General features: G+C 60.4%; 2 protein-coding genes across 11 annotated transcripts; both read right to left on the bottom strand.

The window, feature by feature from the left end:
• Positions 1-1,282: 1,282 nt before the first annotated feature.
• MMP21 (matrix metallopeptidase 21) lies at positions 1,283-8,301 on the bottom strand (the record flags this gene model as incomplete). Its single annotated transcript, XM_081104804.1, has 7 exons — positions 8,107-8,301; positions 6,687-7,260; positions 5,427-5,566; positions 5,063-5,204; positions 4,034-4,291; positions 2,497-2,669; positions 1,283-1,585 (listed from the first exon to the last, which is right to left on the bottom strand). Exons 1-7 carry the CDS (start codon positions 8,266-8,268, stop codon positions 1,283-1,285), a joined length of 1,752 nt encoding a protein of 583 aa, XP_080960930.1. The 5' UTR covers positions 8,269-8,301.
• A 4,849-nt stretch (positions 8,302-13,150) lies between these two features.
• On the bottom strand, positions 13,151-24,154 carry UROS (uroporphyrinogen III synthase). Of its 10 annotated transcripts, none has more exons than XM_081104762.1 (10): positions 23,896-24,154; positions 21,431-21,516; positions 21,204-21,326; positions 19,570-19,666; positions 18,728-18,802; positions 17,277-17,351; positions 16,979-17,059; positions 15,670-15,755; positions 14,825-14,955; positions 13,151-13,950 (listed from the first exon to the last, which is right to left on the bottom strand). In XM_081104762.1, the coding sequence occupies exons 2-10, from the start codon at positions 21,488-21,490 to the stop codon at positions 13,893-13,895; spliced, it is 786 nt and encodes a 261-aa protein (XP_080960888.1). In that variant the 5' UTR covers positions 21,491-21,516; positions 23,896-24,154; the 3' UTR covers positions 13,151-13,892. The 10 variants fall into 10 exon arrangements, with proteins under 10 accessions (XP_080960888.1, XP_080960886.1, XP_080960890.1 ...); XM_081104760.1 differs by having other exon boundaries at positions 14,825-14,923; XM_081104764.1 differs by having other exon boundaries at positions 21,204-21,287; positions 23,896-24,136.
• Between the last annotated feature and the right edge of the window lie 174 nt (positions 24,155-24,328).

Here is a 24,328-nt window from a genome sequence, read left to right as displayed (position 1 = left end):
AAAGTTAGTTGTTGAAGCAATTAATGTTTTGACTAAATGGTAAAGCAGTTGTGAGTCAGCCATGTCTGCTCGCTGTCCTTGCGGCGAGCATGCGGCATCGTGGTCCCCTGTCGTTAGCCTGGACTCGTGCATGACCTCTTCCAGTGGATTCCTGGTCAGAGAGGGTCTCTCCCTCTGCGGAAAGAGCCGGAGGCAGGCACCCGAGCAACACTCGTCCTGGCCGGCACCCGTGACCGAGCAGCCTTTCAATCCAGGGAAATTTGTCTAAGTGAGAAGATACCGGCCTGTCTTCCCTTGTCAAAGCGTGGTGTGCAATTCCTATGGGAAAGGTGCTTCAAAATGTTTTGTAATTTGCTGATTTTAATTTAAAGCTGCGTCAAAGTGCTTGTGTTTTAGCTGTTCTTTAAAAGAATTGTGGCCTTAGCCGGTTTGGCTCAATGGATTGAACGTGGGCCTGTGAACTGAAGGGTCCTGGGTTTGATTCTGGGTCAGGGCAGCAAAAAATAAAAGAATTGTGCTTGTGGCGTGATCATGGGACTGTCGGTCCTTTCCCAGTTCCCCTCCGTGCCCAAATGTCCTGTCATTCCAGATGACACAGGGTTCTGTCTGTGTTAAGAAGTGATGTCACGTGGAAGGTAAAGGGACACAGTGCCTGCCCTCGAGGTCACTGACCTGGGAAACAAGCTTACGCAGTGAGCTCAGGAGCCTTACGCTGGCAGCCCCCCCCCCTACCCCCCACCCCCCACCCCGAGCGAGAGTGAACTGCCCGGTAGTGTTTCCTGCCCTGAGGGGCCGGCCGGAGAGCTGTCTGTCCAGGGCCCTTGGGGTGCAGGCCTGTTTTCAAACAAAGAGCACCCAGGAGTGGGCAGAGCGCACGGGCCCCCGGCTGGATGAGGAGACGGGTCCAGAGCAACCCCCGCATTTGACCTTGGGCAGGACGCACCTGGTACCCTGCCTGCCCTGGAAATGGGAGTGTGGGTGCTGGCAGACGTGCTGGGGCCTCAGCCACAGAGCCCTAACATCCATAGGAAACAGACGAATTCCTCAGCGATTTTTTTAACCTTTCCTAAAAAAATCTGTAAAATCATTTGGTAAAAAAAAATTTTTCAGAAAATCAAATTGATTTTTAAATCAAGTATTTTAAAAGTTCAATCAGACTTTCCGCTTTGGTTTTAACTCGGGCCCTGTTTGCTTCAGTTACTGAAAATCTGGTGGGTTTTCTAAGAGAAGTCGACTTTCTCCGAGAAGAGAAACCCTTTGGCTCTGTCCACGGGCTGCTTCCTCAGGACATAGTCAGGGTGGAGGTGTGGACATCACACACATCGAACCACTTCTCGGGGATGGGCTGCTGCGGGAACAGGCCGTTGGGAGGCAGCCCCGGGCGCCGCTGCCTGTCCTCGGCGCTGGCCACCCTCCAGTAGGCGCTGCCTTTGAACAGGAAGACGGCTCTGTGCGCGTAGGAGTAGTAGGCGGCGTCCAGGCCCCGGAGCGGGTGGTTCCGCGGCTCGATCGCTGGGAAGACCTCAGCCATCCTCTTCGGGGAAGAACCGAGGACTTGGTTTCTGTTGACATCGAACGCAAACACCTGCAGGGCAGAGAGCCGGCGGCCTTTCTGAGATCACTGGCTCAGCAGCGGAGCAGGCCTGTCTGTCGTCTGTCACGGCACCACATTCCCTGGGCTCCAAGTTCTTAACATTGGCCCGGCCCGTGTGGCTCAGGTTGAGTGCCGACCCAGGAACCAGGAGGTCATGTTCGATTCCCCGTCAGGGCACGTGCCCTGGTTGCAGGCTCCATCCCCCGTGTGGGGCACGCAGGAGGCAGCCAGTCGGTGATTCTCATCATTGATGTTTCTCTCCCTCACCCTCTCCCTCTCTGAAATCAATAAAGATAGCTTTTAAAAAAAATAAAAGGTTCTTAATTTTCCACATGATGGGGTGATCTGACGTTGCCATTTAGGCATGCACTAACAACAACCTTTTTTAAATTTCTTAATTCTTACCTGAGGATATATTTATTGATCATTAGAGAGAGGAAGGCAGAGAGAGACAGACAGACATTGATGTAAAAGAGAAACATTGATCAGCTGCCTCCTGGAAAGTACCCTGATTGGGATGGACCTCCCGGGGCTCGGGACGATGCTCGAACCAACCACATCACCCGGCCAGGGCAGTGGCAGCACAGCCGTTAACCAAGAATGTGGTCGCCTGACATTTCAGTCAGGGATGGTAAAAGCAACACCAGGCCCTGGCCGGTTTGGCTCCGTGGATAGAGCGTCGACCTGCGGACTAATGGGTCCCAGGTTCGATTCCAGTCAAGGGCACATGCCCAGGTTGCCGGCTCGATCCCCAGTGGGGAGCATGCAGGAGGCAGCCAATCAGTGATTCTCTCATCATTGATGTTTCTATCTCTCCCTCTTCTTCCCTCTCTGAAATTAATAAAAGTATTAAAAATAAAATAAAAATAAAAGCACCACCAGGCTGCACAGCCTCCACTCACCCAGGACCCTTTGAAGAAGTAAATCAGCTGCTTCCTTCGGTCATAGAAGGCGGTGTCCAGGGGACTCGGGATGCCAGGAAACCCTTCTGAGATCAGCCGGGGGTAGCCGTGTCCTTGCTCATCTTCCGTGTAGGCCTGATCCCTGTCGCTGTCGTATCTCCAGTACCGATTTCCTGGGAGCCAAGCAAAAGTGTTGCCGTGGCTTATTACCGTGGCTTATTACCGTGGCTGAGTCCGAAAGGACAGAGCAGCCGCTTTCCGTACAGGCCCAGCCGGCCGAGGAGCCCTGCACGGCCCAGCCGGCCGAGGAGCCCTGCACGGGCCCAGCCGGCCGAGGAGCCCTGCGCGGGCCCAGCCGGCCCAGGAGCCCTGCGCGGGCCCAGCCGGCCCAGGAGCCCTGCGCGGGCCCAGCCGGCCCAGGAGCCCTGCACGGCCCCGGCCGGCCGAGGAGCCCTGCGGGGACTGTGGGAGGAGGCTGGACTCCCGCATCTGAGTGAGGCCTCCCCGCCATGAACGCTTTCCCTGAGTTACTTCTAGACTTGACCCCAGGGGTCCCGGTGTTGCCGATATCGATTACAGTCAGGACTTAAACCACACCTACTCTGAAACATCCAAACTACAGAAGTCTGCCGGAAACCATGTCACTGAACTGAAAGAATGCTTTGTATGTCGTGAAGGAACATCAGGACTAAATGTATTCATGGATTTCTTACAGCAGATTTTGCATGCAAAGTTCTGTCAATCTGACTGTTGCCTCGGGGTTAACTCCCGGCTCCCATTTAAAGCAACATGGCTCTGTGCTGGGACTCCGGCTGCAGGGGAAGGAAAGGCAGCGCCTACACACACCGCTGCTCCGGGTGCTCCCCAAGACCGCCAGGCCCCCACCTCAGGTCCTGCCTCCCCCAGGACGCTGACCCTCCCACCCAGAGCTGCCTCCATTCCTCGCTGCCTGGGCCTTGCATTCGAGGCTCTGCCGGGGCTGACCCTGTCCTTCCAGCCTCACCCATCGTGTGAGCGCCTGGCCACCTCCAGGGCACAGCTGCCTCGTCCGCTCGTTCACTCCCAGCCTCCAAGCCCCCCATGGCCCCCCATTCAGGGTCCTCTCCTGGGCACAGCTCCTACCCCTTCTTCCAGTCTGGGCCAAGTCCTGACTCCTGAGGCGGCTTCCGCACCTGATTTGGGGTCACAGCAGTTGTCCCCACTGCTCGCTCTACCCCTTCACACACTTGTCATTGGGGAGGGGTACGAGGGGGGGTTTCTCTCCAGAATCAGATGAAAACTGCAGGGAGGGCAGTTCTTTGGCAACCTCATCAGAGCCCCGCCCAGTCCACTCACTCACTCATTCATTCGATGCATCCATTCAGTGCCTGCTTAAGAGATGAGGACACAGCACAATCCCTGTGCTCAGAGCTTACAGCCCGACGAACTGACAGAAGTTCAGTTCAAGAGCGTTAGGGGCAGCTCCCCAGTCAGGGCGCAAAACACTCTCCGAAAGCACTCGTTCCAGAGAAACAGAGCCGGCCATCGGGACCTCTACCTTTAAAAAAATAGCGCTCGTCTCTCCTCCAAGTCCAGATGTGGACGAAGGCGTCTATGTTCTGTGCTGGGACCCCGCGCCAGCCGGTGAGGATGGGGAGGGGGTCCCCGTACCGGGTCCGGTTGTTCCGGTTCTCGTACAGCCAGTACCAGCTGTTGCGGAAGAGATAGGTGCTGAACCGCGCCGTGGCGTCCCCGTGGGGGTTCCGCTCCTGGCGAATCCAGTCGAAGACGGTGTCAAATGAGCCTGCGCAGGAACCTAAGAAAAAGCCCGGCCACTTGCCACCGACGCCAACACCAAGGGTTCCTGCTGTCACGGGTGACTCGTGCAGGGCGTGGCTAAGCCGAGCCTCCCATGGAGTCACCTGAGAGCAGGCCCCCCATGAGGGGAAGCAGCCCCCCTCCCCGGCTGAGTGGGGGAGCAGGAGAGGCCGCGGTGGCCTGCTGTGGGCACGCTCAGAGTGGGGTCTCCATGGAGGGAGATAAATGTGTCCTGGCACGAGGTATTCAACAAGCGCGCTGCGTGCGGAGAACAGGCGGCGTTAGTCGCACAGAAATGGGGACGGTCCCTGCCGCACACGGAGAAGCAGAGGGCAGCTTCCCTTCCCTGCAGCCTCAGCGCCAAATCATGAATCCCTTCCAGCAGGCGGTTAACCACCCGCACTTGGGCCTGAACAATCAGACGTTAGAGCTCCTCCCGCAAGGCCACGCTGCTCTTCGCCTTGAGGTTACAGACAGCTTCTTCCCCGCTCCCAGCTCTCGTCCCTCTCCTGGGACGCCTGGCCCGGTGGCCACTGGTCTAGAAAACCACGGCGTGCCCCTCCTGCCTCCAGGGAACATACTGAACCACCGGAAAGAGAGGACTCGGGGCAACAAACCCAAGAGTATGCGCTTAGCTCTCCACGCGCCTGGTCTGGGCAGGGCTGCCCATCACTGCTGCCCCAGAGCCGGCAGGCAGCTGCTTGGGGCGTCAGACTGAGGGGGGCGGGGTCCTCTGTCAGCTCAGAGGGTGCCCTCCCAGAAGTCTTACCATACAGCCTCTGGATTGCTTTCCGGTCTGACCAGTCCAACTCGAACGCAGGCCCGCGGGGAAGATAATTTGGCTGCATTATGGATCCTGCCCTGTAGCTGTGAGGCAAGCCGAGGACGTGGCCAATCTCATGGACGGCCACCTGGAAGGGAACACAAGCCATGTGCAGCGCCGGCCCTGGGCATCTGGGACCCACCCTCTGCGGGGGGGAGGGGGGGGAGGGTGGCGGGGGGGGGGGCAGGCTGTGCCGGGAGAGGCTTGGGCAGGAGGAGGGAACTTCCTCAGGAGGAGAGCCTGGCCACCTGGACTCCCTCCCGCCCACACTGCCCTTTGCCCATCACTACGATCAGCTGCGACCACTCACCTTGAGGAGGCTGATGCCCCTGTCGCTGGTGGGCGGGGTGAAGTGCTCGTCATCGTCAAAGTGAATATCGCCCAGGCGCCAGGCGTGTGCAAACTCCTGCCCGACCCCATCGAACACCCGAGGACAGCCCAGGTGCCGGCCTGGCCAGGGGAGGGGGGCAGGTGAACCAGGACTGCCCGTTGCACAGACTCCCCACCTGGCGGGACCTGGGAGCACAGACCTGTAGGGTCCCCGGGCCCCAGGGGCTGGCCGTCCAGCCTGGACTAATTCCTCCACTTGAGGCTGCATGAGCCGCAGTTCTTTATAAACTGTTATAAAGTCTAAAGACACAGCCCAGCCCCACGGCCCAGCCCCATTGACTGTCTCATCTATGAACCAGAAGGTCACGGTTCAATTCCGGGTCAGGCACATGCCCAGTTGCAGGCTCAGTCCCCAGTGGGGGGTGTGCAGGAGGCAGCCAATCAGTGGTTCTCTCTCACTGATGTTTCTCTCTTTCCCTTCCTCTCTGAAATCAATAAAAATCCACAAAGTCTAAAGACAGAAACAGCTGCGCACTGAGTGCTGTGGGAACGAGCGGAGCTGGGGGCGGGTGGCCGTGGACCGCTGCAGGCCACGGAGGAGGAGGCAGGTCTGCGCTGGCCCCTGACCGCTGTGTGGTCAGGAAGTAAAGCTGGCGCTGCCCACGGCCACATCCTTCCATTCACATCGCTTTCCAACCAACGGTGCTCTGGGCGCTTCTCACACGAGGATGTGACTCCAGGGAGACCGTGGGGCCGCCTTCGGGACCCCTAGTTCCCAGAGGGGGCTGCTGAGAAGTGACTGTGTCCAAACCCACGCAGCAGGAGGGGGTGGGCCTGGGGGAGGACTGGCCATCTGCCTTGTGCCCTGAGGAGCCCACCGAGCCCACGTGAGCACCTTGAGCCATGCCCCCTGGCTGACCTCCTCTGACGTGTCCCCATGAGACCCTCTGGGCTCTGCGGGGTGACACGCGTGCCCTTCCAGCGACTTGTAATAAAGCAACATCCACAGAGGCTGACAATGCACCCCCAGGTGCCATCTCAGAACAGCCAGGCAGCGGGTTGGTGCCACTGCTCTGGGTGACTGAGGCAGCAGGAGGCCAGGCTGGGGTTCCCCGAGTCGGTCCGTTTGACCCGAAGTCCCCATTATGCTGAGGTCCCGGCCTCGGCCTATGGGAGAGGCAGAGCGGCCCGCCTGCCAGCAGGGAGGACAGGTAGGAAGCACCGTCTTCGCCCCTCTCACCTCGTCCAAATCCCAGCTTTATGTCAACCATGGCCCCCGGGCCGGCGAGGTCCTCCCGGAAGGTGAGGGGGGTCACCTCGCTCCACATGCGGAAGGCCAGGCGGAAGACGTGCCGCTGCTCCTCCGCGGAGAGCTGGCGGCTGTAGCCCTCCCCCACCAGCCTCCAGCTCAGGGTCCTCTTGGCGAAGGCCTGGGCGCCCCCAGCCTGCGCCCCGTCCTCAGGCTGCCGGCCCGCAGGCGCCCGGAGCAGCGTGTGCAGGAAGCGCTTGGGGCGGGCCTTGGGGCGGGGGCCGGGCGGGGGCGGCGGGGTCCGGGGTGCGGTGCTCACGGCCTGCAATGGGGGCCGCGTGTCGGGGACGCCGCAGCGGGGCCGGTTCATGGCCGCCAGGGTGGCCGCGTCCAGCCGCCCGCTCGCCGGCAGCGCATTGACCTTCTGGAACCTGCGCAGAGCCTCGGCCAAGGCGGCACCCCGAGGACCCTCGGGCGGCCCATCGAGGCGGGGACCCCGGGGCACTGGGGCCGCGAACCCCGCCCCCGGGCGGCCCTCGGCCCAGCCGTATTTGGACAGGAACCGCTGCGGGAGAGAAACCCACGATCGGTGGGGCGCCCGGCCAACAGCGCGTGTGGCACACTATGTTCTCTGTGGTTTCTATCTGCACAGCCCGGCGCGGATTTGCTTAGCGGTTTCCATATTTACTGCGTTGTGTGGTTGTGTGTTTACCTGTGCTGGGCAGCGCTCGAGGTCCAGCACCTGAAAGGCGTGTGCACACGTGTGTGTGTGTGCACAGGTGACTGCGTGCACACCTGTGGGCATGTGCATGTGCGTACGTGCACAGCTGTGTGAGCGTGCACAGCTGTGTGCCTGCAGGTGCACCTGTGGGTGCCCGTGCAGGTGCGCCTGTGGGTGCGTGGGTGTGCGTGCAGGTGCGCCTGTGGCTGCGCGTGCGTGCGCGTGCAGGTGCGCCTGTGGGTGCGGGCGCGTGCGTGCAGGTGCGCCTGTGGGTGCGTGGGTGTGCGTGCAGGTGCGCCTGTGGGTGCGGGCGCGTGCGTGCAGGTGCGCCTGGGCTGTGGGTGCGGGCGCGTGCGTGCAGGTGCGCCTGTGGGTGCGTGGGTGTGCGTGCAGGTGCGCCTGTGGGTGCGGGCGCGTGCGTGCAGGTGCGCCTGGGCTGTGGGTGCGGGCGCGTGCGTGCAGGTGCGCCTGTGGGTGCGTGCGCGTGCGTGCAGGTGCGCCTGGGCTGTGGGTGCGTGCGCTCGCGTGCAGGTGCGCCTGGGCTGTGGGTGCGTGCGCTCGCGTGCAGGTGCGCCTGGGCTGTGGGTGCGTGCGTGTGCGTGCAGGTGCGCCTGGGCTGTGGGTGCGTGTGCGTGCAGGTGCGCCTGGGCTGTGGGTGCGTGCGCGTGGTCCTGGTCTCGGCTTCCCTACCTGCGCGGCGAGGAGGTCGGCGATGGGCGTGGCGCGGCGCAGCGGGGACGCCGCCAGGTCCGAGCGGTCCCGGCTGTGGAAAAGCGCCTCTGGCCGGGCGGCCCGCGGGGCAGCGAGCCAGCAGAGCAGCAGGGTCGGACGGAAGATGGAGGCCGCGAGCATGGCCCGGCTGGAGCCCGCCGTCCGCCTCCGCTCCGTCCCCGTCTCCCCGCCGCGGAGAGGCCGGGAAGCCCTTATAAGCGGCCGCGCGGAGCCGCCGCGCCCTCCCCTCCCGCCCGGGCGGCCTGCCCTCTCACCCAGGCGCGAAGCGTGCTGCCAGGCGGTCCGGCGCTCGCCACCCCGTGAAGACCCGACCACCCTCTGGCGGGGTGAGACCCCCCACCCCTCCGCCTGCTCCGTGTGCCGAGTCCTCGGGTAATTACAAGGCGAACTCGCAGCCGCCTGTGATGCGTTTCCCTGGCGACGTGCTTGGGGGCTAGTGGGCTGCGAGTGAGCTGCTGGGAGGTGGGGGGCGGTGACAGTGCCCATGGGGCCTGGGGGTGGAGGCGCAAAACCCGCAACCCGCCTCAGAACTGCGCCTGCAGGGAGCCCCCAGGACCATGCATTTGCTCGTAGTTAGGGTCTGTTTCTTTTAGAGTGGAAATTGCTGTTTAATTTTTTACCTTTCATTTTATTTTTTATTTGCCAATTCAGTTGACATTCAATATTATATTAGTTTCCGGGGTACAGCATAGTGGTCAGACATATAATTTACAAAGTGATTCCCCACCTGGCATCATACACATTCCCTGTGCTGCACTTCACACCCCCGGAGTCTGGGTCCTTTTTGGGGAGGGGAAATTTTAGTTGTTTATCAATTTTTTCTTATTGCTTTTGTTTCTCTCTCTAAAAGGAATACCTAGTCAGTATAGGAAGGTGTAGCTTTTGGAAGTACCGAGAATAAAGGGGATGCCTGTGACTCAGATGGCAACGTCTCCGTGAACATCCTTGCGGATGGATGCAATGTGTACATACATAGAGAAGTACCTGTGTGTAGTTTTACATGTCACGTATTCTCTACTTTATTTAAACTCAATGGAACAGCACATGCATCTTCCTGTGTTCATGAAGATCGGTGTTTATCATCCCAGGTAATGGCAACATGGGGTCTGTTCTACGGGTTCAGGGATTTTTTTCTAATCCTCACCTGAAGATGGATATCCTATATAATATAAGGGTAATAAGCAAATTGACCCTAACTTGGAATGACCAGGAACAACCGGTCACTATGATGTGCACTGACCACCAGGAGGCAGATGCTCAATGCAGGAGCTGCCCTCTGGTGGTCAGTGCGCTCCCACGGAGGCAGCTCCACTCAGCCACAAGCCAGGCTGATGTCTGTGAGCCCAGTGGCAGTGGTGGGAGCCTCTCCCACCTCCGCGGCAGCGCTAAGGCTGTCCGACTGCGGCTTAAGCCCATCAGTTGGACATCCCCGAGGGCCCCCAGGCTGCCAGAGGGATGTCTGACTGCCAGCATGGGTCGATCCCCCAAAGAGTGGGCCTAAGCTGGCAGGTGGACATCCCCCAAGGGCTCCCGGACTGTGAGAGAGCGTAGGCCGGGCTGAGGGACCCCGCCCCCCACCCAGTGCACAAATTTTTGTGCACTGGGCCTCTAGTATGTGTGTGTGTGTGTGTGTGTATTTAATTGATTTTCAGAGAGGGAGAGAGAGAAACCATCAGTGATGAGAGTCATGGATTGGCTGCTTCCAGCACGCTCCCTACTGGGGATCAAACATGCCACCCAGGCATGTGCCCTGACCTGGAATCGAACCATGTCCTCCTGGTTCATAGGTTGACGCTCAAGCACTGAGCCACACCTGCTGGGCTGTTTTTATTTTTAATTTTTATCGATTTCAGAGAGAGAGAGGAAGGGGAGAGAGAAGCGTCAGTGTGAGGGAGACACGGATGGCCGCACACTGTCACTGTGTAGTGGCTAAAACAGCCCATCTGGGTGTGAGGGCGCCGCTCATTTCCCACGCCACTGGGTTTTCTTTCCTTTTTATTAAATTGAAATCTCAAACCATGTTTCAATTAGAAGACAAACCCTAAATGTTTTCTCCGGGGAAACAGACCCCCCAAAAGGTGCAAGTCTTAGGACACAATTATTCAAAACGTTACCTAGATGCTCTGTCTGCTGGGCTGGAACTCTGGCCGCGGAATGGAACTGAGAACCCTGGGCCGGAGAGCGGCTCCTGAGCTGATGTCACACAGCCTGTGTCCTGAGGGGTCTGAGTCAGGTGGGCCGTGGGGCCGAGTGCTCTGGCCGAGGACCCCTCCTGAGAGACAGGTCGAAGCACTTGCAGCAGCTGGGCTGGTGTCGGCCGTCAGATCCCTGCCGGGATCAGGTGGGAGGCGGCTCTACCGAGGGCCCTGTTCTCCAGTTAACGTGTCCTCTTTCTCGCTGTCCCGTGCAGTTGGCCTCATGCGGGTCCGGACGGCCGGACGCAGGGACGTGTGCCTACCAGTCGGGTGGTCTGCTTGTCTCTGGGGGTGCCTTTCGCCCCAGCACTGCCCAGCCTCTGCGTGGACTGGCTTCCGGGCTCAGAGTGTTTGATTACCCAGAGCGCGTGTTCCAGGTAAATTGGATTTTGAGGAAATCAGTCGGATTTAGGAGGAAAAGTGGCAGAGGAAGCTGTGTGCCCTACAGTGAGGGAAAGGGCTCCTGGAGAAACTGGCTCCTGGTCAGTGCAGGACACTTGCCGTCCCTGAGCCTGGGGGAGGGTTTGGTTGGAAGCTTCTAGAATCTCCTTAAACCAGCCGTGGCCAAACTACGGCCCGCGGGCCGGATCCGGCCCGTTCGGCTGTTCTATCCGCCCGCGGAGCCGAAAGAGCGGAGGGTTCTCTTGCTCTCCCCTCCGCTCCTTCACCAGCAGCAGCGTTAACATGGAAACATCGGGAAACACGGCCGCAGCTCCTTCTTCTGAGTCCAGTTTAAGAACCCATTGGGCCCTCGAGTCAGAAAGTTTGCCCACTCCTGCCTTAAACGCTGAGGTGGCATGACGAGGTGCCAGTGGGGGGACTGAAATCTTTTTCCCTGTCATCTGTATTATTTACAAAGTAGGTTTCCACATTCTCAGCAGTGCACAACATAGCACTGTGGAAAAAGACATTCCCTTGCTTATTCCCACGGAAGGTGCTTAAGCCCGATGCACAGTGAGGGGTCACCTCTGACTCTGAAAAGGAGCACATTTCAGGATTTGGGAGTGAAGCTATTTGCTCACATGCGGCCTGTTTGTTACTCGCCGCTACCTGCACGTTACTGCTCGCGAGAGGGAGAGAAAGCCCTTCCCACCGTCTGTCCTGATTTCCTTCCTTCTGACTGCATTTCAGTCCCTTTTCATCCGCGAATAAACCCTTTACCCCGTGTGGCTGAGGCCCTGGGCCTCCCTGGGAGACCGTCTGTGTTTCACAGGCGTAGGCCTGTGGGTGGGGTTCATGCTTCCTCCATGAAGCATCCTGGGCTGTGCCTGGCTGGGGGCGGGGGGCAGGTGAGGGGGCCCACAGTCACTGCCCTGCACGTCTCTACCCAGAAGCATGTTCGACTTTGAGGGCCTGGCCGACAAGGTGGACGTGGAGGTCATGATCGCCATCGGCGGCGGCTTACTGATCGCCTCGTTGTTCCTCATGTGCTGCTTCCTCTGTCTCTACTGCAAGCTGGCCAGCGCCTTGAGGTGAGTGACGTGGGTAAGCGTGAGAACACTCTCGCACGGGACACCTGGGGCCGCGCCCTGTGAGTCGGGGACAGCGGGAAAGCTTCAAAAGGCAAAGGCCGGGCTGCTCAGTGGTGAGCGTCAACTTCCCCTCCCTCTCCCTATCCCTCGCCCTCTCCGAAGTCAATAAAAACATATCTTAAAGGCAGAGGCAGGTGAGCATGGAATCCTGGCCGCCCCCCCTCGGGGCTGGGCTGAGCTCACAGTGAGGTTCCCGGCGGGCGGGCGGCAGGTCAGCGCTGTCTGCTGTCCGGAGCCTCGGGGGCTGCCCCTCCGGGGACTCACCCTGGCCGCCCTGAGGCCGTGGGGCAGCCGCGTGCTCGGGTCCCCCAGAGGCGGCTCCGGCAGCCGCCCCTGCCCGAGCTGGGAGTCGGCGGTGAGAAACAGGCTGGACATGAGCCTAACTGGTGCTTTTTATCCCTGAAGGAAACTGTGACGGTAGCGGCATCCACCGCAGGGGCAGGCGGCTGGGTGCGGAAGCTGAGAGGCTGCCTCCCCCAGGACGGACGGAGCCCGGAGTGCGCTGCTGCGGAGCCTGTCCTGAGAGGTGGCCCCGCGTCCCCCACGGGCTGTCCTGTGAAGTACAGACGTCCATGCCGAGCTCAGCTGCCTCCTGACTGTTCTTTCCAGGTGGTTGGCCCTGCGGCAGGAGCTGTGCTGTCCCCGGTCCCCAGGCACCCAGCACAGGCCCAGCCATACGGAGTGTCGGGCAGCGACCCGAAGTCACCTTAGTCGGGTAACCCTTTCCACCAGGTAAACCTTGAAACAGACCGAGCAGCACCCGAGCGAGAGCATTTGCTCACTGACCAGAGCGGGCTGCTCGCGGCTCATCAGGTAGCTACCAGCGCGGACTGCTCTGGGGCAGCCGCTGTTCTGGCTGCAGTGGAGACACCCGGGAGCAGGCGCTCTCACCTCTCCTGACTGGAGCTCAGGGCAGGGGGCCCCTGGGAGGCTGGCTCTGCGGCTGTTTCCGTCCCCCCTCCCCCAGGCGGGGGGTCAGAGCGGTGAGAGAGCTGAGGTGTGGCTGGGTCACCGGGGCTGCTCTGTTCTGTACGGAAAACCTCAGAGATGCGCGGTCACTGGGCTGCTCACCAAGGTGAGTTGTTGACCATCAGGATGGAGGGCTTCACTTTCTTTCCCACCCTCCGCCCGAGACCCCAAACCTACAGAACCTGCATCTCTCCTGGTAGAAAGCAGCCCGCCCCTGACCGCGTGGGCCTGAGTCACTCACAACCAGCCAGGTTCCATCCTGTGGCTGGGATTTGATTATAACAGAAAACCTCAAAACAAGAGTGGTTTAAACAAAGCAGGAGTTCACATTTCTCTTCTATTCAGGAAGTCCAGGGCAGGCTAGTTAGCATCCACGTGTGCCCTTGCCGTACTGAGCCTCCTTTCTCAAGGTCACCCAGGCCCCAAAGGGCTGCTGGAGCTCCAGCCCTTACATCTGATTCCAGGAAACGGAGGCGGGTGGGGCCCCTGCCTGGCGGACTAGGCTGCGCTTCCGCTTTTGAAGGAAGGCTCTGTGTCTGACTTACATTTCCCGCTCCCAGGGCGGCACTGAGGCCCTTTTTGTAGGATGAACAGATGCTTCACACACAGCAGCCTTCACTCACACAGGCGTGTTGGTTCAGACGTGGGCACATCCGTCCTCCCCCAGACACCACCTGCCCTGGAAGCTGCACAGCCACCCCGCCCAGTCCCACGGGGGCCAGTGTGGTTCCTGGGACTTCTTCCTGCCGCTGGAGGAAGCGCTCTGATGGGGCCTGCGAGCCGGCACGCGCTGGGTGAGGGTCCGAGGGGCCTTGGTGGAGGAAAGTGACGTGCACGGGCCGGCCACCAGCCCAGGTCCCCTCCTGATTGCTGGTGCTCGGGTGGTTCCAGGAGGCGCTGGAGGGTGGATCCTCACCCCCTGCAGGCAGCGCCCGTTGTCCTTGGCCCACAGGAAGGCCGGGCTGGCCGCCTCAGCTGCTGTGAGGCTGGAGCACCGTCCGGATGCCTGCGGCCAGGGCTTGTGGTGTGGGGCTCTCCGCAGTGCAGCTCACGGGCAGGCCCTGGGCGGCCAGGGCGCGCGCGGTGGTGGGGCCGATGGCTGCGAACTGCAGAGGAGAGAGAGGGGCTCAGTGCTCGGCATGTGAGAGCTTATAAATGACAATACTCCCCGACTGGACCCCGGCTTTATAGCAGCCAAATGCCTTCCCCTGTGCATGTCATCACGGCCTCCCCACCGGCTGCACGATCCTGCTGGGTAGCAAAAAGGTCTCAGCAGGGGACCACCCCTTGGCACAGCCTCGAGGCCCTGGGCGGGGGCGGGGGAACTCGGAACAGACTGTGCGGGATGGTGGCTGGACCCCTGGGAAGTGGGGCAGTCAGACCAGGGCCCTGGAACAAGAGGGTTACTCCCTCCACCTGGGACCCTGAGGCCCCCCCCCCCCCCTTCCCAGGTGTGCGGGGACACGGGCGCTGAAAGGGGAAAGGCCTCCATCCTCACTCGGGAGGTCAGGAGGCCGGCAGTGCTGACGTCCGTCCTCTAGCTCGGGTCACCCCCCAGCCTCCCCTCAGGCCCAGCTAGTTCCAGCCCCGCCCCGCCCCGCCCCAGGACAGGCCCACGAGGCTGCGAGGACCTGTGGACGCCAACAGTCTGGTCCCTGGAAGGGGAAATGCCCGTCCTTTCCAGTGAAAGACAGGAGACGGGGGTGAGCGCCTAGAGCAGCTCATCTCAAGGTGTTTAGATGGAAGAGGGGGTCGGATGCCAACAGCGGAGCCGAGTGCGGAACTGGGCTCAGAGGCCCGAGAGCTGTCCCAGAGCCCAGCCAGGAGGGGGCGCTGCGAGCTCGGAGCGGGGCTGGGGTCCTACAGCCCGGCCTCCCAGGGGGTCCGCCAGGTCGGGAGGGCTTCACTCTCCGTGGAAACTCAGGATGGTTCGTAAAAAAAGCTTAAATCTGGAAAGACCAAAAGCACCGAGTGCCTCACCTTGATTTGCTCGATGCTGCTTCCAGAGAGCTCCCGAATGTGCTCGAGGCCGTACGTGAGGCCAGAGGGGCTGAAAAAGGCGATGCTGGCCGGGGTGCCCTGCGGAGGACCAGAGCAGTGCCTTGCTGGTGCTGAGGGAGAAAGCCCCCCAGCTCGACTCCAAGGACCCCCAAGCCCCAGGCAGCCCCCCAGCCGGCGGGCCCCCGATTGGTGCTGGCACGGCTCCTCCGTGGAGAGGACTCAGACGAGGGGGGTTTAGAGAGGGGGTGCGATCGAGAGGCTGGCGCAGCTCCTGGTGGCTCTGCGGCCCAGGTCCGTCTGCCTGGCCAAGGACACAGGCACCGAGCACGCCAGGCAGCAGTGGAGCCTGCTCCCTGCCAACAGCCCCTCCTTCCGGAAATGAGCAGACAGCAGGCACACGGCCTCCTGTGCTGGGGAGGCCAACAGCACGTCCACCTGCAAGCGTCTACTGAACCTGGGCTGGAAAACGTCCACCCCTCTCACTGCCCCGCGGAAGCCTGCAGCAGCCCGGCTGCCAAGTCCACCCAGACTCCCAGCCTCTCCCGACAGCTCCTAGGCCCCGCTATGAGCATCCTCAGGCCCCGTCTCAGGCTTCCAGGCCTCAGGTGCTGTTTAGCCCCGTGAAGCCACCACACGGTCTATTCCCAGCTCACAGACAGGGAGGAAGCCTCCACGAGGCCTCGGCTGGGAGGGGAACCACGCTGAGGCCACACCTCACCTCCGCCTCCACCACTGCGCCCGCCTGCCCGAGCCCCCCTGGAACGGCGCCCCCTGCCTCCACCACGGCGCCCGCCTGCCTGAGCCCCCCTGGAAACGGCGCCCACCTGCTTGGAGTAGTAGCTGTCCAGGTTCACTTGGATTCCCGGGTGGGGGATCTTCCGATAGACAATGATGCTTTCCATGGGAATCTCTGGACACGATCAAAACCAGGAAACAGAGCTATTGCCCTGGGAGGGGCCATGAGTCAGGAGCCCATGGGCATCCCAGCTTGGCCTCCCAGGCCACGTGCTCCTGGATGAGCCACTGCCCCCCAGGGGCCCCAGGGACCCGCTGTAGACGGATGGACTAGGTTCCGAGGGGGTCTCATGTTCCCGTTTCATTCGGGGACTCAACACCCCCCGGGTCTGCAGGGAGGAGGAGGCCTAGAAGTGACAGCGTGTCAGTCACAGACCCCAGGCAGGGCGGCCACTGGGCATCAGGCTCAGAAATGAACGGGACAGAACACCTCTCAGGAGGAGCCAAGAGTCTCAGCACCAGCAGCGACGCTCACCCTTTCACCCCAAACCCAAGCAAGAAACAGGCGTGCCAGGCCTCTGGTTCATACGTGGCCTCCAGGGCGCCCGGGGCCACGCTGTTTCTCCTGTTCTTGTTCCAAAGGCCAACACCCTGCTGGTCCTGTTGCCTCGAACTCTGCCAGGGCCCCGGGCCGTGTTCAGAGACAGCCGCTAACATGGCGAGAGCTGGTCTCGCCCGTGGATCCGGAAGGTGAAGGCTACAGGCCTGCGATCGCCCCGGGGACTGTGCTGTGTGGACAGCTGCCCAGCTGGGACGATGGGGGTGATGTTATCATTACAGGTCTCGGCTGCTTCGGAGGCAAGGGCCGTGCTACTCACAGACGCTCAGGCAGCTCGGAGGCGGGCTGTGTTCTACCCATTTCACAGGCCAGAGCCGGATGCAGAGGCTGTGCCTCCCTGGCTCGCACCCTGATGCTGTCCGTTCGGTCTCACCCTGAAGGTCACACTCCACGCCGTGGTGACGCCCCCCGGCCCAGACCCGCTGTGACAGGAGAAGGCGTGCAGGTGACATCTGCCAGCACCGCGGGATTCCTGTCTGGGTTAGAGGCTCCAGGGCACGGCTGGTTCCGGACAGTGAGCCCGGAGCCAGGACGGAGGGGAGCGAGCCTGGAGGGTGAGCTGCAGGACGCGCCCGCCCTCGTGGGTCATCCTGGATGTCCTCTCCGTGCGAACCCTGCCCAGGTCGCCTCCACCTCCTCCTGTGACACGCAGTGGCCGCACGCGCCTCACGCCCCGCGGGCCCGGTCCCTGCAGCCTCTGCAGCCTCTGCAGCCCTGACCACGGCCACCCCGGAAGGCTCTCGCGACCCCGAGACGCAAGGGGAAGAGCTCGCTGATACCTTTGTCCTTGAGCATCTGCGGCAGCACTTCTCCCTTGAGGGCTCCACAGGGGAACAGCAGAGGCAGTGCAGGCGGCTCCCCTGTGGACACACCCGCCTCAGCCCAGCCCAGCCCAGCCCCGAATGCTCTGTGCCGAGTTCGCGTTGCCTCTAGTCCCTGGTGCAGGGCAGCGGAGTGGGCTGGTTCTCAAGCGCAGACAAGGGCCCAGGGGTGGCTTACCCTGCGGAGAAGGCCCCAGGGCCCCCCACCCCCCACGGGGCGGTTCCGAGACCCACACTTGGGGCCTCTCCTACTCACTGGAACAGATCCATTCCGCGAGCTTCTCGGCGTTCCCACTGCTTTCTCCTTCGGCCTCCAGGCCAAGTTTCCTCACTGGAAAACAGCAGACACGTCCCGTGGCTGCGAGTCCCTCTGCTCCCAGGCTGCCCTTAACGAGCAAACACCAAGGTGTGTGCTCCACACAGACTCCCCGGGGCCGGCCTGGCGGAGGGGGCCAGGCTGCTCTGATGGAGGTGCCGGTCCTGGCCCCAGGCTTCCTGGGCCTGTGGCTCTGGGTGACGCTCCAACTTCTCTGAGCCCCACTGAGCGTGTCCGTGGGGGGAGACAGCAGATGGGGCTCCTTTACGGCTGCAGGCGATGGAAGCAAGCTGCCGGCCCTCTCCCCTCTCCCCTCCGTGCGCTCCAGAGGGAGGTGGTCTTGGGTCAGGTGGGAGCCTTTAGGATCTGTGGACAGTGGAGAGGCCTCATCCTGGGAGGCAGCGAGCCAGCCCCTCCTGGAAGGTGGGGGCTGACGTGGCGGGAGGGAGGGAGGTGCTGACCAGCTGTCGGCCTGCAGGTGATTTAGGGGGAGGGCTTCGTCCCCCACTTTCGTGAGCCTCCTGCTGCTACAGCCCATCCTGGGCGGAGCACTGGTCACCCCGCTGAGGAGGGTGAGGAGGGCTGGGCCTGGGCGGTGGGGTCAGCGAGGAATGTGGACCGTCTCTGAGAAAGGAGGTGCTCACACGAGCCTGGCGAATGCCAAGCTGCTGCTCTAAGGTCAACACGCCAGCCTTTCATTTACATCATGACCAGCGCTGAGCCCAGGAGAAGTCACAGGTCGCTGTGACTCCGTCTAGGAACCAGGCCCTGCCTGTGCTGCGGTGCCGGCCTCGGTTGGGTCCGGACGGGCGGGCTTAGTGCACCCAGAACCTTGAGACCTTCAACGGGGACGCAGGTCCGCACAGCACAGCGCCCCCCCACCCCCACCCCGCTGGCACCACAGGGCGTCTGTGTGCTTCTCCCTGCGCACCCGGCTGCAGGAGCCACCTGAGCCTCCTGCACGGGTCGGCTCAACCCAGCCCCGCGCTTCTCCCCGGAGCTGGTGCGGAGGCCCAGGAGCTGAAAGTTCCTGCTCTAACCCCGGGGCTGGTTCCCCGGCAACAGCCTGCCCCAGCTTGAGGGCCTCCCAGAAGTCAGCGCATTAAAGTGAATCATGAACTCGGGCGGAGGTGCCGGGGGCTTGTTATGAATAACCAGACACCTCTCTGTTCATCGCCTGGAAACATCAAGTTCTGGGAGCTCCATGCAGGAGCAGGGACGAAGACTAAATGCCAGGGTGTCCCGAAACATGTGCATGCACACTGAAGTCACAAAGGCGGAGTTTATTAAATACGTTTCAGCTGTGAAGTGCGTATTGGGGGACACCCTGTATTATGAATCACAACATCACAGTCACGGTTTTGGTGTTTATTTTTGCCCCGATTGCTTACCTAGAGAAGCCGTGGCATTTCCAACCACATACACCGGCTTAGCGTTCCATGTTTCTCTCAGAGACTTTTTCCAGACTGGAAAACATGAAATTACACGTGTGTCGCAAAGACCAGAGGCCATGAGGTCTGCTGCCCCAGGCGCCTGTTCATCCTAAACCTTGGGAGCAAGGCAACCTAGTAATACACGAACCTAAAGAGCAGCCCCCCCGCCTTACGCTGTTCATATCTGCAGGGTCGCCCGCCCAGGCCCTAGCTCGCTCCAGTGCAAGGGAGGGGCCACGGAGGCAGGTATCTTGGGCCACTTTACAACAAGGAAACAGGCTCAGTGAGGTCAGGGACTCACCAAGGTCGGAATGACCCCCTGAGCCCAGGCCCACCTCACTGCAAGCCCTTCGGGTAAGCACCACCCTGCTGCCTCCACTCATCACTATGACGGCCAGGCCTGGCTGACTGGCTCATGGCCTTGGACTAGTGCCCACTCTTGCCAAGCCTCAGTCTTGTCATCTGTGAAACAAGGACCACAGGGTGTGTGCCCCTAGGTTAGAGGAGATGATGACTGCAAAGTGATGGAGCCTGGTATACAGTAGGCACTCCATAAACGTTAGCGCGAAGGTGTTCCATCGGACAGACCAAGGTGGCGGCTCGGTCCGAAGGCTAAGGGGTGGATGTGTCCTGTGTGGGAAAGCAAGAATCGCTTACAGAGGCCATTTTCTGCTCCCTCCAAAGGCTACACAAACATGAAATAACTCGGTACCTAAATACCTTAGAGCTAAGAATCACTGCAGTGTTCAAACCTGATTTCTGGAATCCAGTATCGCCAACGGGAGGAATCCTGCCCTCACCTTCGCTTTTCCCGTCCTGCTCCAGGCTCAGCTCCACCGCTTCCACTGCCCTGGGGCTGGTGAAAATGAGCCCTCCGTAGCCTTCCGGACGTGACAGCTGCACACCGAACCCAAAGGCACTTTGTGATGAGCTCCACATTAGCCGGAATTCCAAATGCTCACACGAGTGGTGGGCAAACTAATCCGTTCTGTCCATCCATCCGTCCATCTATCCATCCATTTATCCGTCCACCCACCCGCCACGCAGCACTTACTGAGAGCTGGGTGTGTGTGCCTGGCCCTGTTCTAAGTGAATTCATTATTTGCAGCATCTCCCTCAAGTGGCTCAGAGTCAAGGGGAGAGACAGCAGGTGCTACGTAGGGTGTGGGTGTGACGACCAGAGCGGGGCACTGGGACCCTGCCTGGGCAGGGGGTGCAGGCCGGAGGCAGACTCGACCTGTATCTGTAATAAAACTGGACTATGTACTGGGGTGGTGTCCAGGCTGAAGCCCTGACTTTCAAAGACAACGGAATACAACCTGCTGCCCCTTTCCTCGGAGCAGACTCTGGGCTGCTGTGTACACCCCTGCACGGAGTCTGTGAAAGTGCCTGGGAGATAGGGCTGTTCTCACCCCTCAGGTTAAACTCAGAGGCGGGAGAGGCTGCGGGAGAGGCTGAGACGTGGCGTGCTGCCTGCCCAGCCAGAACCCCTCCCTCACGGGCAGACGGGCTGGTGGTGAAGGAGAGCCTGCTGCAGAAGCTGGAGGCTTTTCTGAGCTGAGGTCCTAGAAATGACCTCAATGGTGAAGTCTCTTGTTCCCTTTTAAAGCTGGCTGTGGAAAAGCAAGCCAACGGGGCCTCGCCCGCAACCCTGGGCACGGAGCGTGGCAGGTGCCACTCGATATCCGCTGAGTTCAACGAACACCGGATATTCAGCTCAAACGGAACGAGGAACCAGGAAGGCTCTTCTGAGAGCGAGGGGCGGGTTGGGTGCGAAGGACAGGAGGGTGGGCCTGGTGCTGGAGGCACTGCGCCTTTAACCTGAAACCTCTGGCCTCACTGGACTGGGCAGTGTGGGTCCCTCCTGCCCGTGCGGCAGAGCCGAGGCTGCGGGGACAGGTCCTGGTCTGGAGCCTCAGCACTGCCTCTCGTGTGCCAGAGGCCTGGGCCAAGCTGCCCGCTGGGCCTCCCTCACTGCAGGGAAAGGAGCGCCTACACGCCCTGCAGAGGTGGGGGGGGGTGGGGTTACCTAGAGGCCGCCTGCAGAGGTCAGGGGTGGGGTTACCTAGAGGCCGCCTGCAGAGGTCAGGGGTGGGGTTACCTACAGGCCGCCTGCAGAGGTCAGGGGTGGGGTTACCTACAGGCCGCCTGCAGAGGTCAGGGGTGGGGTCAGAGGGCAGGTCTGAACTGCGAGCAGCGCCCTCCCCACCTCCTCTCCCGCCGCCTCCAGGTCAGGGCGGGGAACTGGTGGAGGCTCAGGTGACCCACAGCCAATCTGGGGCCGGATCTGGAGCTGATGGGGTGCCGCCCACTTTAGAAGTTGGGCAGTAAAATGAGGGAAGGAAGAAAGCCCTGGGCTGGGGCAGGCACGGATTCTACAGAAACCAAACGTGTCGCATGTGGCCATCACGGTGCTGACACCAGCAGACCTTACCTTCTCCCAGAAAGTGGGAAGGGACAGAAACTCAAATGACAAAACAGGGATCAAAGTGGCTTCCAGTCCGTGCAACCCTAACTCCTGCAGACGGAAGAACAGGTTCTGGGTTGGCCAGGCTGCCTGAAGGAGGGCAAGGGCTCTGGGTCACGTCTCAGTTCCGGCCCCCCCCCCCCCCACTTCACGGGTGAGCGCTGTTTCCGGGGCCCGGCGCCTCGGGCACTTACCCTGACGTACGGGTCCTGGCCACCCTCCTCCTTAGCGTCCTTCAGCAAAAGAACCTTCATCACTGCCTGGCGGGCCGTACAGGGCGCTGTGACAGAGCGGGGACACGGGCCTTAATCAGACCTCAGACTCCTCCTGGGCCACGTGGGTGGACGGGGCAGGGGGGAAGGTGGCCCCGCGCACTGACTCAGCGTGAACGGGCTGGTTCCTGCGGAGACCCTGTCACTGATAAGGCCTAGGGACAGCTGCTGGCACTTGATAGTGCTCGGAAGGCAGATGACAGCCCAGGGGAGAGCCAGCGTCCCAGCCACACGTAAGGCTCAGGGGGGGAAGTGCAAATTCTGGGTTGTATCAATACGTAGAGAAATGGGAGTCTCATATTGGAAGGAAATGAGTACTTACTTCCATTTCAAAATATACTAAATTGTTTGCTTGTAAGCTCCTTAGGAAATAATTTTGACTTTTCTACATTTTTAACATATTTTTATTGATTTCAGAGAGGAAGAGAGAGAGAGATAAACATCAATAAGAGAGAATCATTGATTGGCTTCCTCCTACATGCCCGCTACTGGGGATGGAGCCTGCAACCTGGGCGTGCATGTGCCCTGACCGGGAATTGAACCATGACTTCTTGGTTCATAGGTTAATGCTCACTCACTGAGCCACACCAGCCGGGCAACTTCTCTACTTCTTAAATGATGTTTTATAAATGTTGTCAGTATCATGAAGTAATCTTTCAAAAGTTTTCTAACAACCTAGAACACAATTTGTCGCTACATATTTAAAGCCTTATGTACTTCCTGTCCTTTCTGTAATTTCACATCTAAGAATAACCACTAAGGCAGTACTCACAAATGTGTGCCAAGATTAACATAACGATGCTCGTCTGGTATTCCTTTATTATTTAACACATGCTTGCATTGATTTCAGAGAGGGAGGGAGAGATAGAAACCTCTATGATGAGAATCATTGACTGGCTGCCTCCTGCACACCCCACACTGGGAATCAAGCCCGCAACCGGGCATGGGCCCTGACCGAACCAGACGGTGACCTCCTGGTTCATAGGTCAACGCTTAACCACTTAGCCACACGGCCGGGCCCTTCGTTATTGAGATATACATGGCACACAGCTCAAAATGGACTGCTTTGTATCTAAGCAACTGAGTAAGCAAATGAGCATGAAATTAAGTTCTCATTATTGCTGCTGTCGGGCCCTCACTGCTAGGGCAGCTGAGTACATATTTAGAATCACATGCACCCAGCCCACTCTCCTCATTTTACAAAGAAAAAAAAAGAAAAGAAACGGATGTCATCTCTAATGACTGACTTCCTTTCTAATTGTCTTTACAATGGGCTGCGAACTGCTAGCCTGGGGGGTAAACCTAGCTGGTCAATGAATTTTATTTAAATATTTTAAGGTTGTAAAACTCAAGGTATTTCTTTTTTTTTTTTTTTAAATATATTTTATTGATTTTTTACAGAGAGGAAGGGAGAGGGATAGAGAGTTAGAAACATCGATGAGAGAGAAACATCGATCAGCTGCCTCCTGCATGCCTCCCACTGGGGATGTGCCAGCAACCAAGGTACATGCCCTTGACCGGAATCGAACCCGGGACCCCTTAGTCCGCAGGCCGACGCTCTCACCACTGAGCCAAACCGGTTAGGGCTCAAGGTATTTCTTGTAAAAATCCAGAATTCACTCCCCAGGCAGGTTTGGCTCAGTGGTTGAGAGTCAAGGTCACAGTTCAATTCCTGATCAGGGCACACGCTCAGGTTGCGGCTCGACCTCCAGTAGGGGGGCGTGCAGGAGGCACCGATCAATGATTCTCCCATCATTGGTATTTCTATTCCTCTCTCCCTCTCTGAGCTCAATTAAAACACACACACCATAAAGGCATAGGCTCTGCAATCAGGCAACCCCATCATAAAAAGAAACATCCAGAATTCCAGGTTCTCTTAACATGTAAAAATCTGACCGCACTGGGCCCTTCCCACGTGGCTGCAGCCTCAGGGACACCGAGCTGGTCCCAGTGCCCGCCACTCTGTCCTCCCCAAACAGGCTCTGGTCTGCAATTCGGATTTCCCTACTGGCCCTGAAGCACTGCCGGCCCACCCCTGCTTTTCAGCAAACTTTCAGGTCAGGAAATGGGCTTAAGGAGGGTCCGCTAGGGGCAGGCATTCGGTGCCTGGCGAGGCCCAGCCACCCCTGTGCTGGGGGACGCCCGCGCGGTCGGGCTGGGCCTGGCGTGGGGACCTGCACGACCCGGGGCCCTTCCATTGGAGTCCGTCACTGCCCCAGGCCACGGCCCACACTCAGGCCTGCGGCGGCCTCGGTTCCGCTCCCGACTAGTCCTGCACTCGCTAGTGCCCGGGTGGGTGGGTCCCGGGTGGGTGGACCCCGGGTGGACGGGCCCCCACAGGTCCGGAGGCCTGTGTCCTCGTCCGTACGGTGGGCGGCGACACCTACCTCGCCGGGCTGGTGAGGCCCGAAAGGTAGGAGCTGGGGCCCTGTGCAGCCCGGCGCCGGCCCTAGGAAGTCGCCCAGGCGGGCGGGGTCTCGCGATCCCAACCTGAGGCTGTGAGATACCGGAGCGACCAGCGGTGGGCGGACCCCTCACCACGTGGCCCGCGCTGCCATGGCGACGGCCCGCGCCAGGCCCGGGTACCACCACCTGCTGCCCCGCGGCGCTCACAGCTGGAGCTCGCGCATGCGCAACGACACCCAGGCCTCCGGGGCGCAGCCGCAGGGATGGGCCGAACCATTGAGCCAAGGGGGGGGCGAGCCTTGGGGGGCGGGTAAGGGAGGTGGAGGGAGGATGGAAAGGGCAAGACAGGACCCAGAACCGGACCTGACCCTCATGCATCATGGCCGTAGAATCCCGCAGGGACGCTGGGGTTGT

Source organism: Myotis nattereri (assembly GCF_964212035.1).
Source record: "Myotis nattereri genome assembly, chromosome: 13".
Taxonomy (NCBI): Eukaryota; Metazoa; Chordata; class Mammalia; order Chiroptera; family Vespertilionidae; genus Myotis; species Myotis nattereri.
This window is presented reverse-complemented; position numbering and strand designations above follow the sequence as displayed.

What these genes read in the sequence shown, in the direction of transcription:
- UROS (XM_081104756.1), bottom strand. Translation starts at nt 21,490, where the DNA reads ATGAAGGTTCTTTTGCTGAAGGACGCTAAGGAGGAGGGTGGCCAGGAC. An exon ending in TTCCCACTTTCTGGGAGAAG is followed by an intron (nt 19,667 to 21,203) that starts GTAAGGTCTGCT and finishes TTCGGTGTGCAG; the next exon opens with CTGTCACGTCCGGAAGGCTA. An exon ending in GCAGATGCTCAAGGACAAAG is followed by an intron (nt 15,756 to 16,978) that starts GTATCAGCGAGC and finishes GATCGTGTCCAG; the next exon opens with AGATTCCCATGGAAAGCATC.